Source organism: Plasmodium berghei (assembly GCF_900002375.2).
Source record: "Plasmodium berghei ANKA genome assembly, chromosome: 14".
NCBI lineage: Eukaryota > Apicomplexa > Aconoidasida > Haemosporida > Plasmodiidae > Plasmodium > Plasmodium berghei.
The window spans coordinates 2,361,450-2,376,042 of record NC_036172.2 but is presented as its reverse complement, the minus strand read 5'-3'; the positions used below and the strand labels follow the sequence as shown (position 1 = coordinate 2,376,042).

Genomic DNA, 14,593 nt, shown 5'->3' with positions numbered 1-14,593 from the left:
TAAACATCAAATCATCTATCTGTATATTCATATATTTTTCATTTTTTTTAATTATATTCATTGCTCTATTATATTTTTTTGATTCGTTGTTCTACTTTTTTTTTATTATGTTTTTACAAAAACATTGAAACAAAAAAACAATTCCATAATATCAATAGATTGACGAGGTCTGAGCATTTAAGATAAACACATTAATTCATTTTATTGTAAACAAAAAAAATGGAAAAAAAAAATGAAAAGGAAACATATTTTTTTATTATTTGTTTCATTTGGTTTTATGTGATTTAAGTTGTTTTATCAAAATTTTTGATATGCTTCTTTATTATTCTTTCTGAATTTACGATCTTTTAAGCTTCATTAATTCTCTTTTTTGTTTTCGAACAAAAGATTTTCCTCCAATATTTTTTTCTGTTTGTAACTTGGTATATTTTTTAACACACCATTTTTTCATTTCTGTATTTTTTTCAAATAATTGTAAAGCAGATAAACATTTTCTTTTCCTTCTATTTGATGTATGTAATGATTGGGATTCTTTCCCAGCTCCAACTTTTATTTTATCATCTCCATTTATTAATGTAGCAACTTGAAAAAAGTCTGGCATCTTTTCATCTTTTTTTATTTTGTTATATTCATTTTTTGCAAATAAATTTTCATGTTGAATTAATTTCCATTGTAGTTTTAGTTCATCAGTTTTATCGGCTTTTTTCATATGTCCCCATTCACTTAATAAGTTTTTTTTTGCCTGTTTTTCTTCTTTCTTATTTTTTATCGTATCATTTACATAATCAAGAACGGATATAGGCTCTGCCTTTACCGTTTCTAAGATATTAAATTTGTTCTTTATACTTCCCATTCGATTATTGGTTTGTTTATATTATATTATTATTTTTGCTTGTTTTGCTTTTTTTAAATTGATTTTCTCCACTCTTATAACAAATATAAATCGGACTTTTCAATCCATGCATTAATCAATTTACGAAATTGTGGGATGTTATTTATTATCCTATCACTCAAATTTTCTCTTATTTAGTTAAACTACAAAAATTGAAGAATCAAAGAATGGTAAATATGAAATGACAATAGACTACACTAAGCATTTCAGCTATCTTCGTTTTCTATGGGCCATTTTTTTATAATTAAAAAATGAAAAAAACAAAATAAATAAAATAAAATAATGCAAAAAAACAGAGGAATAAAATTTAAAAAAATAGAGTAATAAAATTTAAAAAAAATATAGGAATAAAAAACCGAATATTAAAATTAAAAAATATAAATACATATAATTCAAAAAAATATAAGCAAAACCGAAAAATACCACCCCAATAAAATTAGTATACTATATAAACAGCGGTATGCAAAAAAAATTAAATAATAAAACAGAAATAATAAAATAATTGCATATTAATATGGCAAATATAATAATTCCAATTCGTCAATTTTGCTAAATGCATATTTTTAAAGTGTTGATAAAACTGTAAAAGATATTTTTTTTTTCTCGGAAAATTTTGAATTGTGAAAAGTTTTAGCATGACTTCAACAATGTGAATATATACATACAAAGTTTAAAGTTTTTATATTACTTTTTTAATCATAAAAAATATATACATACTATATAAACTTTGTTGACACATCAGTATATATACATGCCCATTGTTATTTCTTTTCAATGCCACATAAATATGCATGAATAGGTTTCTGAAGAAATTAATATTTGTATTTGCTTGTTTTGTAATAACAAAAATATATTTTGTAAAATCAGTGAAACATGAAAAACGAAACGAAAGACATCACCGTTTTTATTACATAAGAACGCATGTTAAAAAAAATGACAAAACAAAAAAAGAAAAAATCAATGTACCTATATCCAACAAAATAAACATAAATAATAACAAAACAAATATATATTTTATAAAAAAAAATCAATTTTTATTATTAAATACGCCAAATAAAAACTCGGAATTGGTATATAAAAATTCTGAACAGTCAGGTAAAAATTATATATTAAATAATAAATTTCTTAGTAGAGATTTAGAAGGAATACAAATTTTTCCAACTAAACAAAAAAATGAAGACGATGAACAAAACCTTAAAACTTTATTACCATCTCGAGAATTCAAACCAAAAAGAAGTTTAGGACAAAATTATTTAAAAGATGAAAATATTATAAAAAAAATGATACAGGCAATAGAACTGGATTCTAGCCAATTTGTTCTCATGAAAGAAAAAAAAAAAAAAAAAAATTTATTGAAATCAAAAAAAGACAAAATCCAAGATGAAACAGACGAAAAAAATAAACTAAAAATAAATGAAAATAATTGTAATTCTAAAAATATGGAAAGTCTTAAAAACGAAGGAAAAGGAATAATTGAATTAGGATGTGGGCTAGGACAATTAAGTAAACATTTATTTAAAAAATATAAAAATATGACAGCTATTGAAATAGATAGTCGTGCTTTGACAATTATAAGTCGAACTATGCCAGGATTTGATTTTATACATGATGATGTTTTACAAATAAATTATAAAGAACTATCAATAAATAAAAATACAAAATTATCAGTTATTGGAAATTTACCTTTTTATATAACATCACAAATATTATTTTGTTTATTAGATTTTTATAAATATATAGAGCAAGCAGTTGTAACTATACAATATGAAGTTGGACAAAGGATTGTAGCAAAACAAAATGACAAAGATTATTCTATTTTAAGTATATTGTTTAGTTTGTATACTCATCCATATTTATTATTTAAAATTCCAAGTAATGCATTTTATCCTATTCCAAAAGTTGAAGCTGCAGTTATGAAAATTATTTTCAAGAAGCATAATTTTAATTGTAATTTATTATTTTTAAAACAAGTATTAAAACACGCTTTTCAGCAAAGAAGAAAAAAATTAAAATCCAGCTTAAAAGGACTATTAAATATGTACAATATTCAAAATCTACCAATGGCATTTTCTGATTTACGTCCACAACAACTATATCCTGAACAATTTGTTGAACTTACCAACATCTTATTCCCATTACATGATTATCCCTTTGATCCAAATGTTCAGACAAAGGTATGGAGAAAAACAAAGCATGGGGAATAATCAAATCAATAGGAAACCAAATGCCACAAACAAAAACGGTTTATTTGTTGCACACACTGCGCATACTATGTTATTATAATATATCTAATAAAACTGCTCATTTGTTTTTTGTCACTTTTTGCCATTTTTTTGCGTATTTTTCAGTGTTTTCCCGTTGTTCTTGACCATATACACTGCCTACTTTCGAAGAAGGTATGGCATTTTCACAACTTCCTTTTTTTTAAGTATAAAAAATGAGAAAAAAAAATATTTAACAGTCTTTTTTTTTCTCTATATAACAAATTGCCTGATTAAACCCAATGGCAATTATATATGCTGAATATATACACCAGATTTGTAAACACAAATAAGTTTGCGCTCATTCTAATACACATAAATTAATGAAACATATTTTTCAAATATACTATCTTATTTGATATAAACATATATACATATTGCTCCTTGAAAATTTATCATAAAAAAATATTTATATTTTGATTTAATTTAAACAATTTTTTATTCAAATTATACAATGAAATAATCTGCATTGTAAAATATAGCAGAACAATACAAACTTTGGAACTATAAAAAAAAATATATTTTATATCACATAAAGTCACACACAATTTATTTCCAATTATCAATAGTTTGTTGCAAATTCAAAATTACGAACACGATTATAGTATAAATACAATCCATATGTTTAACACAATCCTGAAATTTTTAATTTAATGAGGATGAAATAAATATATATACCTATTAATTATATACTTATAAAAAATAACATTATCAGGAAAATTCACCTTTTTTTTTTGTTTTGGTTTATTTTTCCCTGTATATTTATTTTCAATTTTCCTTAACTATATTTATACGCGCACATAAATAAAATACGGCTTTACAATAATCTATAAAAAATTATAATACATGTATGCAAATTATTTTTTTTTTTACAAAATATAATGCAAACACGATATGCCCATATACATTTTGTGGTTATCATTATTTGTGTTAATATATATACGTTATAATACATATATTTTTTTATTTTAATAAATTTGTTAAAAGTAAAACAAAAAATAATATTAATAGTGTATAAGCAGAAATTATATTATCAATCAAACTTTTTAATTTAAACAATAATTTTTTTTTACAAAATTTTATATTTATTGGATAAATGTTTCAAATAATATTTATGAACATATTTTACATATAATAATATATATAATGAATAAATAAACCTACAGTAGATAATTTAAAATGCTCAATGACATTTTGCTTCATTTAAATATTTTTTTTGGGTTTTCTTTTTTATAATTTTGTATAGAAAAATTAAAAATATCAATTTTATTTATACCTTCAAATTTTCCTATATATTCATTATTCACATTAAATGGATATTTCAAATGTACTCCACAATTATAGAGTACGGCTTTTCGATGAGTTCGAAGGGAAAGATATTGAAACAAATTTAAATATAATAAAACAAAAATATGAAGATAAATTAGTATCTATTTTAAAACAAGTAAAATATAAAACATCTTTGCATAAAAGTTGTGAAAAATCTTGTTTTTGCTCAAAATACCAGAATGATAACTATTGCCCATGTAGCCAAATAAACCAGAAATATCAAAAAAATGAAATAAATGAGGAAAATAAAAATCAGGACAATTTAAATTCTGAAAAACAAACACAAGTTCATATTACAAATGAAAGCTCGGATAAAAAAAGAAAACGAAATGACAACCATAATGAAAATTATGAAAAAAAAAATGAGGGAGAAAATATAGCAGAAGATAACAACAAAGAAGAGCAAATTCAAAATCCATTAAAAAGACAAAATATGAATTCAGGTAAAATAAAAGATATACATATATCTGATACAATAGAATTTAATGAACATAAAAATGAAACAATAAATAATTTAAATACATTTATAAAAGTTGATGAGGATATAAAATTTTTGGATTCAACAGATTTATTTTTCAATATTCCTATTAAAAAAGATTGTATTTTAAAAGATATATTTACAAAATTAACACAAGAAATTAAAAATAAAAATTATCAAAATGTTTATAAATACGTATATTTAGAGTGTTACAAAAGAAATCAAAATAAAATCCAAGAACAAGGATTTTGTTGTAATTTACAAAAAAACTTCAAAACTATTATTAATTTCTATTTTACTAGTTTTGTAGAACAGTTCTCATTATTTTATTTTGATTTTTTTTTATGTATAGTAAAAGGAATAATAACAATCGAATCAGGAATTAATTATATTTCCAACGATTTAGCACCTTTACATCATGAACATTCCATGAAATTTAATTTTCCATTTTTCAAAATAAATACAGATACTAATAACATGCATGATGAAAAATATAATACTAATTTAGATAATACTTATTTAATTTTGCCATTTAAAATAGTTATATTAAATAGCTTTCAATACATATTTGAAATTGTACATTATTTAAGAGAAAAACAAAATGATCTTTACACAAATTATAAAGATATTATATTTCAATGTATTGTAATGTTAGAAAAAAAAAAAATAATTTCTTATAAAGATGCAACTACATATATAGAATGTAAAAATTTTGATAAAATAAATATATTTCCAAAAGAACTAAATAAGCTTATTACCAAATTGAAAACAAAAAATATGTATAGTATATCAATTTATAATTTAATCAGAGAAAATATCAATGGTTATTCTAAAATAATTTTTTTGTTAGATCAATTTTTTGCAAACAATTTAAATTCCCCTATTGATAGATCAAATCAAAATAGTAAACTTTCTTCAAAATTTTACTCGAAATATATCCTTAAAAGAAAAAAAAAAAAAAAAAATGAGCAAACAACACATAACAAAGATGATCAAAATGGAAATTATCAAACAAATTTTTCTCATGAATTTTTGATTTCTTCAGATTTTGAGAATATCTCAGATTCATCATTATCGTTATTATCATACAATAATGACAATAGTAATAATGATAATAACAATTTAAAAAAAAAAAAAAAATTAAAACATGAAACGTTGGGAAGTGTCAAAGAACACACTTACGAACCTGCTAGACAATACAATGAATTTGAAAAAAATCAACAAAAAATTAATTGTTCATCATTGAAAAGAAAATGGAAAAAACATTTAAATTGCTATTATTGTAATGATATAATAAATTTGAAAAAAATAATTTTTAAAATTGCGGGATTACATAATTTATGTCCACGTAGAATAATATCAATATTATTGTTTTATTATGAACAAAATATAAATAGCGAAAAACAACTTCTTCCTTTATTTTATTTATATTCAAAAGAAAGTATAACCGATGTAATAATACTTGAATTGAAAATAAAAAATAATTATATTCAAGAAAAAAATTTAGAAAAATTAGACAAATTAAAAATTATATATAACAAAAATGAAATTGAGGAAAATGAAAATAAATATCATCTTCCTGAATTTTTATTAAATACTAATAAATTTTTTAGTTACAATTATTTCAAAATGTGTTCTATTTTAATTTTAAATGATCTCTTAAATTTAAATATATTTTACAATAATTTATTACCTAATGATATTTTATTAAAACATACATTTAATGAATTGTACAAAAAATATTATGATGATTATGATAATACATTTTCAGATAAAATTATTTCACTTTTCCATTATTATATTCCATATGATATCAATAAAATGTATGACATTTTTGAAACTCTTAAATCTGGTTATTTTGAAAAAAAAAATCAAAATTTCGAAAAATCAAAATTAACTAATTTGGAAAACAAAACTTCAAATACATTACAAACAAATAATGAAAATTCAGAAAATGATATAAAAAATAATTCACCAGAATTGTCTAGAACCAATAATTCCAATATTGATGATATTTATAATAATAATTCAAAAAGTTTAAATAAATTATTAGAAAATACAGATGATCCTCTTTCTATACATGATATAGTAGTTAACTACAGTTTGAACATTAACAATCCAGATTTAAAAAAAAAATGCCAAAACATTTTAGAATCACAAAATAAAGATGCAATAAAATATTATTTATATGATTCCTTAACTAATAACACACAAAATAATGGAGAAAATTTTATAAAAATGTATATAGAAAGGGAAATTAAAATAAGAAATGAATCTAAAAATTCAAAATATTTAGCTTATAATAATGCACACAACTATTTATTTCTAGAAGAAGATCATTATTTTCTTGTTTTAAGTCGTTTATTTTTTATGATAAATCAAAAATTTTTATTTTTATCAACATTAATAGATTTAAATGCTTGGAGTTATGCTACAATTATAATTAATCATTTAACTAGTTTTAATTCAAATCCATTTATGAACTATTTTGTTACTAAATCTTTGGCCCAACTTCTTAATTATCTTTTAACCCCTTTGATAAATAATTTTTATGATATTAAAAAAAAAAAGCCAATAAAAAATGAAGCATGTTTCTTTTGCAAATTAAACATAAATTCATCTAACCTTGTTGGATACAATTCTATTAAAACTATTAATCAAAATAAAAAGCATCTTAAAAATTTATTTAAAAATGAAAAAAGTATCAAAATAAATAAAAAAAAAGTAAAACAGTTAATCAAATTATATAAATATAATTATAAATTATTTGTATTAAAAAATCAAGAAAAAAATAATATAAATAACAAAAACATATTTATAGACAAAAATCATATATCTATTTCGATAAAAAAAAAAAAAAAAAAAAATTTAAAGAATAAGCATTTTCCATTACAAAAGTTTTTCTTTTTATCAAACATTTCTGAAGAAAAACAAAACACATTTCATACACCTTCCAACTCCGATTTAAAACCGAAAGATGCCATATACAATAACAATGAACAAACATATCTAAAAGAAATACAAACTATGGATGAATTTTTCGATATATTCTTACCTTTCTTAAAATATTTAGGATATTTTACATATATATATGATGAACTTCAACAAAATGTGTTAAAAATTTTATTAAAATATGTCGAAATTATGACAAAAAAAAATAGTAATAATGAAACTCAAGCTGAACAAATAGACAAATTCCATCCAAAATTTTATTCATTTTTAAATTTCTTTTTTTTATCATTAAATAACAATTGCGAAGAAATAAATGAAAATCTAATTAATACCCATTTATGGAATATATTAAAATTAATACCTGTTTCTACAAGATATAAAGTGTATTTCAATTTTTATAATTTAATAGAAAAACAAAAAAAAGATATTATTAAATATAAAAATCAAATTCTTATACCTAATGATTTTTTTGATGAAAACTGTAAAAATAGTGAAAACAAAACAGATAATACTTTATTAGAAAAACAAAATAATAACATAAATCCACATTTTGCAACCCTTCCAATTAACTCAATATATTTTTTCTCCTTATTTAATTTCGAATTAATTAAAACAAAAATAAGAAAAATTATTAAAAGAGCAACAGCAGATATATTAAAAGATAGACAAAATGTTAAAGTCCAAAATATGCTATCAGAATTTAATTTTATAATAAATAGAAATCCATTTATTGGTGCTGAAGTCATTATACAACAATGTGAATTATTTGATAATAATATGATTATAACTTTAACTGAATCTATTAAGCATATTCATATATTTTCAAGTGATATTTTTTTATATAAAATTATAGAAAAACAACAATTATTAAATGTTAATACTTTTAATTTAAATAAACAAAATAATATGAACAGTTCAGAATTTTGTGCTGATAATGTTTTTAGACCCAAAAAATTAATAAATCTTTCATTATTTAGTGCAATATTTATGTCAAAACATCCACCTGTTGAATTTTATCCAATACTTATTTCAACATTAAAAAGAATATTTTCAGAAATGCATACATCAGATGAGTTATTTTTACGACGTTTTTCACCAAATACTCAAAACATTGATCAAGATATGCAAATAAATGATTCTAATATGAATATAAAAAATGATGATACAAATAAAATGATAATATTAAAAGCACATAATAAAAAATATCCTGATTTAATGAGTGGATATATATTCGATTTAGAGTATATTCAAAAACTTATCGAAATATATGGTGGAACTAGTACATATGTAGAAGTACAAGCATTAAATGAAGATCAATTAGATGCACAAGGGGGGTTTCGAAATCTAAAAAAAGAAGTCATGATTATTGAAAATGATTTAGATATGAATATTAATAATACAGAATATGATTATATAGAAAAAAATCAAATTGAAAATGAAAAATTAAAATCAGAATGTATTTCTTATGCATCCAAAGTATTATTAAATCCTAATATTATATATTTAATGTTTTGTATTTTGTCAAAATTGAAACATGAATATTTATATGATAGTAATACATTTAATCTCAAAAATTTGTCATTTATAGTTGACCAAATAAATTCTATTCTTTTACAATATATTGACTTTTTACAAACAAATTCAACTCCTAAACTTTATATATCTATTATTCCAAATATTATCACTATATTCCAATTTTTTGATATACCTCAAGCTTTTCAAATAATTAGATTTTCCTTCCCATTCTTTGATCAAAATGATATCCAAAACGAACTAGATGCAGAAAAGGAAAAAGATAACGATCAAGATTATGAATCAGAAACAGATGAAGAAACAGATCCATGGATAGATACTATGATGCCAATTGTTGAAAAATACATAAACATAGAAAACTTAAATGGAATAAATATCAAATTCTATTTAATTTATTGGAGATTACATATATCAGATATTTATGTTCCACATAAACAGTATAAAAAAATAATAGACAATTTTGATATGCTTATAAATAAGTTAGAAAAATATTTCGTTGATAATAAAAAACATGGCGATCTTAATTGGATACATAAAAAAATAGAAAAATTAAATTTTAGAAAAGCTCAAATAAAAAATGAATATGAATATCATATACTTCATACGAACAAAATTAAAAAAAAATTATCACATATAATAGAGCATTGGGTCGATCCTGAAGAAATCGATTTTAATACATTCACTTCTTTTGTTAAATGTTTAATTGCTCCAAGGATATTAAATAGTGAAAAAGATTCATTATTTTGTTCTAAATTTATACAAGTATTAGTAGAATTCTATACCCCTCTTTTTAATTTATGCACATTAGTTCAAGTTTTAACAAAAATGTTAATTCCTCTTATAAATTCATGCACAGAAAAAGAATCACTAAATGTCGGAATATTTTTTAACGACCTTTTCTCATATTTATATGTATTATGTGATGATGTCAAATATTTTCATAATATATCAAATAACAATCCATGTTTTAGTAACACTTTAAATTTCGAATCAAAGATTACTATTAATCATGGTGATATTGTTCAGAAAATTTATAAATGGGAAAATTATATTATTGCTTTGCTTTTTGACCATAACAATAATGATGAAAAAACTTGGATTAATTATAAATCGATAGTTGTCTTTTTATTTAGATTAGTTAATTCATTTCCATATTCATCAAAAATTAAGGATTCTATAATAAATCATTTGCAAAATTTACAAAATATTTCAAAAGCACATGGTTGGAAAGATATATTAATATCAATTAATAGCCTAAAACAAATAATGGAAAAAAATAAGTATGTTTTTAAAATTAAATCCATTTTATATCACTATTATTTATTTCTTTTATCAGTTCTAATGAGTGTATATCCCCCTCTTTCTCAATTTTGTTTATTTGTTTTTCTAAGTTTGTTAATTTTTTTCCTTTTTAATTTTTTATCTTTTCTTATCACAGAAAACTCACTGGTGCAGAAAAAAAAGATGAACAAGAACCCAAGGGAAAACCACCAAAGATAAATGGTAATAACTCACAATTGTTTTATACAAATATTAAAGTTTATTTTTATGCATATTTAATAAATATCCATGTATATACATCTACAATACTATTTTATTGTCTATTTTTATTTCCTTACTATACAGAAACGCCACAAAAATCTGATTCAAACGTAACTATGACCCCATTTAACACATCTCGTCATGCTCATACAAATTCGGGCTCCCATTTTATGCCAGTGGCAAAGAATATTTACAATCAAAGTAATAATAAATTAGCTTTCTTCATATTTTATCCTTTATATTTTTTTAAAAGTTTAATAATAGTAGCATATTTACTACCCCATTTACATATCCACTCATTTTTATATTTTATTTTTGACTTTTTTTCTAGGCATACATCATGTAATGCCAAATGCTCTCAATTTACCTCCAAAGCCATTTATGAAAGAAAATTTTAACAAAATTCCCCCGCCTCAAGAGCCAAATAAATACATGTTAAAAAGAAGATATCGCTATTTTTAATGTTTAATTAATTTTTTTTGTTTTATGTTTTACATATATATGTATCGTGTCGAAACAAATACAAAGTTTTTATATTTTTTCATGACAAAAAAACAAAAACAAACTGAAAAATTAAATAATTCTTCTTTTTTTTAAATAACCATGTGAATTCTCGTTATATTATTATAACAAAATTCGAAAAGGCTCGCCAAGCCAATAAAAATCAATTCTGCATTATATAAAAGGCTCTCCATTATATATTGTTGTAATATCTACATATATTCTGAACTAATATTTTTTTTAGCACATGTGTTTACCTTTTATTTTAATACCAATTTTTTTCAAATTAAAAACACTTTAGTAATATGTATATCCCCATAAATATATCATATGAAAATACAATATCACATTCATTATCCCAATATATTTCTATATACTCATATATATAGAAATAAATATGTTCTTTATAATTGTGTATATTCAAATATTTATAGGAAATAGCTAGCAATATAGATAAATAGCAAAACTAACTTTTAAATAATACCTACACAAAGTATTAAGACATAAAGTGTGATATATATGTTTACATGACCATTAACAATGTATTATTTTCATTACTAAGTTATTAGTTTTTTTTTTTAATATTTAGACAATTTATTAGTAGTATATGTGTTAACCAATGTTTTCGCTTTCTTTAAAATTTATATCATTTTTATTTTATTTTTTATTATTATTTTTTTTTTTTGGCTAGCCAGCGCCTTTATAAATTCCTTACTCATATCACACACAAAAATACCTAAATGACGCAAGAAAAAGTCAAGACCTTTTCAAATATAAGCAAATGTAGATAGAGAAGGAGAATAATGGGAAACGATACAAGCAATATAATATAATATAATTTTTTTCATCTTTTCCTTTATATATTATTGCCAATCATAGGTATTATATTCAATATGAAAAAAAAACATGATAGTTAAATTCAAAATAATAATAACAAAAGTTTTTAGGCAATTAATTTGTTTTGCTTTATTGAGATCAACACACACAGACATTCATATAATATATCTATATGCATTATATACCTATTGCGCTTTTGAACTATTATAATTACCCACCTTTTTCATTTCATAGCACCTTTAACTTTTTTTTGGTGTGTTATTTATCTACACCCAATACTGTACGGCACTTTGTTTTATTTTAATTGCAAAAATGTTTTAATTAATTTAAAAAAAAATTAAATTAACATAAAAAGTTCGATAATTATTTCATCGCATATTAGGGCTATTAAATATGCTTTATATTGTTAACTATTTTACTAAATAATAATTTTTTTTTGGGGGGGAGTTGTATTTTGCTACTAAGCCATTTGTTGTAAACGGTATTCCGAATTTTTTGAGTATATTATCGAAGATAAATCAAAATTAAATTTATTATATTAAAAGTAAAAAAAAAAAAAATAACATAACCAGTAAAGGAGTGGCAACTTGGTGTATGGTTTCAAAAAACCAATGAGCCCATTTACTCATTTCATGCATTTTTTATCTGTGAATAGTATTTTTTTTTTTATTTTAAAATGTAGTGCATAATTCTATGTATTGACTATACAACATTTTCAGCATGTCGAAAAAGATATAACGAATAAAAAAAAAAAAAAATACGAGATTAATATTAGATGAGTAATATACAACTAAATATATTGCAACCATATATCTTCATGCATGTAATATTTTATTTATTTATTTATATTTATCATTAGTCCATTGTGTCATGAAATATATGTTGTAAGTTTGATAAAGTTTCGATCGATCCTCTTATCACAAATTAATAAATTTACTAATATATAAATAACATATATGTGTGTATTTATAATTAAAAATAAGCCCAAATATATTAATTTTTTTTAATATTTATATATGCACACATGCACATACCTTTTTTTTCCTTTCAAAATCGACAAACCTACAAAAATAATTAAATATCGTCTGAATGTATCGTAATAATATATTCAAGAAAAAAATAAAATATTAAATTAAGAAATAATAATAACTTTAATATTTTTTTTATATTTTCTATCAAAAAAATAATAATAACATACCCTTTTAGTAAATTTTTTAGAATATGGCTATAATGCCAACATATTAATTTTAAATAAACAATTTTATCCACATATAAACAATATATAATGTATATACGAAATATATGCTAAATGTATACATATATATATATATATGTGTGTGTAATTTTACTAGTACACTATATAAGCTAGTATGAAAAACCATATGGTTATCCCTATATTTTTGCAGGTATATATTTATGTTGTATATATATGTTTATGTATAATTCATGTTTTATCAGTTTTTTAATTTATTAAACAATGCTAAATTTAATTGCCCCTTAAAATATTTATATTTCCATTACGGTAGTAAGCAATACACATTTTTTTGTGTATATATATAATACCAATAGTTGTAAAAAAAAAACTATTTAATATATAAATAAAAGTGAAGAAAATATCAAGTCAAAAAGTATTATATAACTTATTTCTTCTCCAAATTTATATGTACATATTATTACGAATATATTATATTTTTTATATTAAGCTTCTTATATATATGCATACTTATGTTTGTGTGATAAAACATTAAAAAAAAAGTATATATGTACATATATATATATTACTATTTTGATTTTACACGTGTAATATAAATGTTTAGTAGATATTTTAATAAACTTGCAAAATAAATTTATTTTATATACAACTATTGCAACAGAATTTTCCGGTGTTGTTAAATTAAATAAATTAAACAGCATGTATTACCGCATATAATTTATTAAAAATATCCGTATGGTCATATTAATTTCCTATAACTATATCTGAATTATATACTTCCATATTTCATATATATAAAAAAAAATGCTATTTTAATATATTAAACTTGTATATGCATATATGCACACGTACATAGCTCGATTTTTTAATTATATGATATAATGAATTATCCAGGATATTTTATTTTTAAATATTTACAACACATACAAAATGTTAGTATACCCGTGTATATAGGGTTTAAGCCTTTTAAGAAATATATTTTTAAGTTAACAGTATATATGCATATACACATTTGTCTACTTATTTATACCTCATTATTCTAGCATATACATACT

The 14,593-nt window shown here is 21.3% G+C and overlaps 3 protein-coding genes across 3 annotated transcripts; 2 read left to right on the top strand and 1 right to left on the bottom strand.

The window, feature by feature from the left end:
- Positions 1–337: 337 nt before the first annotated feature.
- On the bottom strand, positions 338–853 carry PBANKA_1462900 (rRNA-processing protein FCF2, putative; the record flags this gene model as incomplete). The annotated part of the gene is made up of 1 exon (XM_034568016.1): positions 338–853. One exon carries the CDS (start codon positions 851–853, stop codon positions 338–340), a length of 516 nt encoding a protein of 171 aa, XP_034424456.1.
- Positions 854–1,683: 830 nt separating this feature from the next.
- PBANKA_1462800 (ribosomal RNA small subunit methyltransferase A2, putative) lies at positions 1,684–3,096 on the top strand (the record flags this gene model as incomplete). The annotated part of the gene is made up of 1 exon (XM_034568015.1): positions 1,684–3,096. The coding sequence occupies one exon, from the start codon at positions 1,684–1,686 to the stop codon at positions 3,094–3,096; it is 1,413 nt and encodes a 470-aa protein (XP_034424455.1).
- A 1,369-nt stretch (positions 3,097–4,465) lies between these two features.
- PBANKA_1462700 (THO complex subunit 2, putative) lies at positions 4,466–11,449 on the top strand (the record flags this gene model as incomplete). The annotated part of the gene is made up of 4 exons (XM_034568014.1): positions 4,466–10,725; positions 10,884–10,948; positions 11,072–11,188; positions 11,319–11,449. The coding sequence occupies 4 exons, from the start codon at positions 4,466–4,468 to the stop codon at positions 11,447–11,449; spliced, it is 6,573 nt and encodes a 2,190-aa protein (XP_034424454.1).
- Between the last annotated feature and the right edge of the window lie 3,144 nt (positions 11,450–14,593).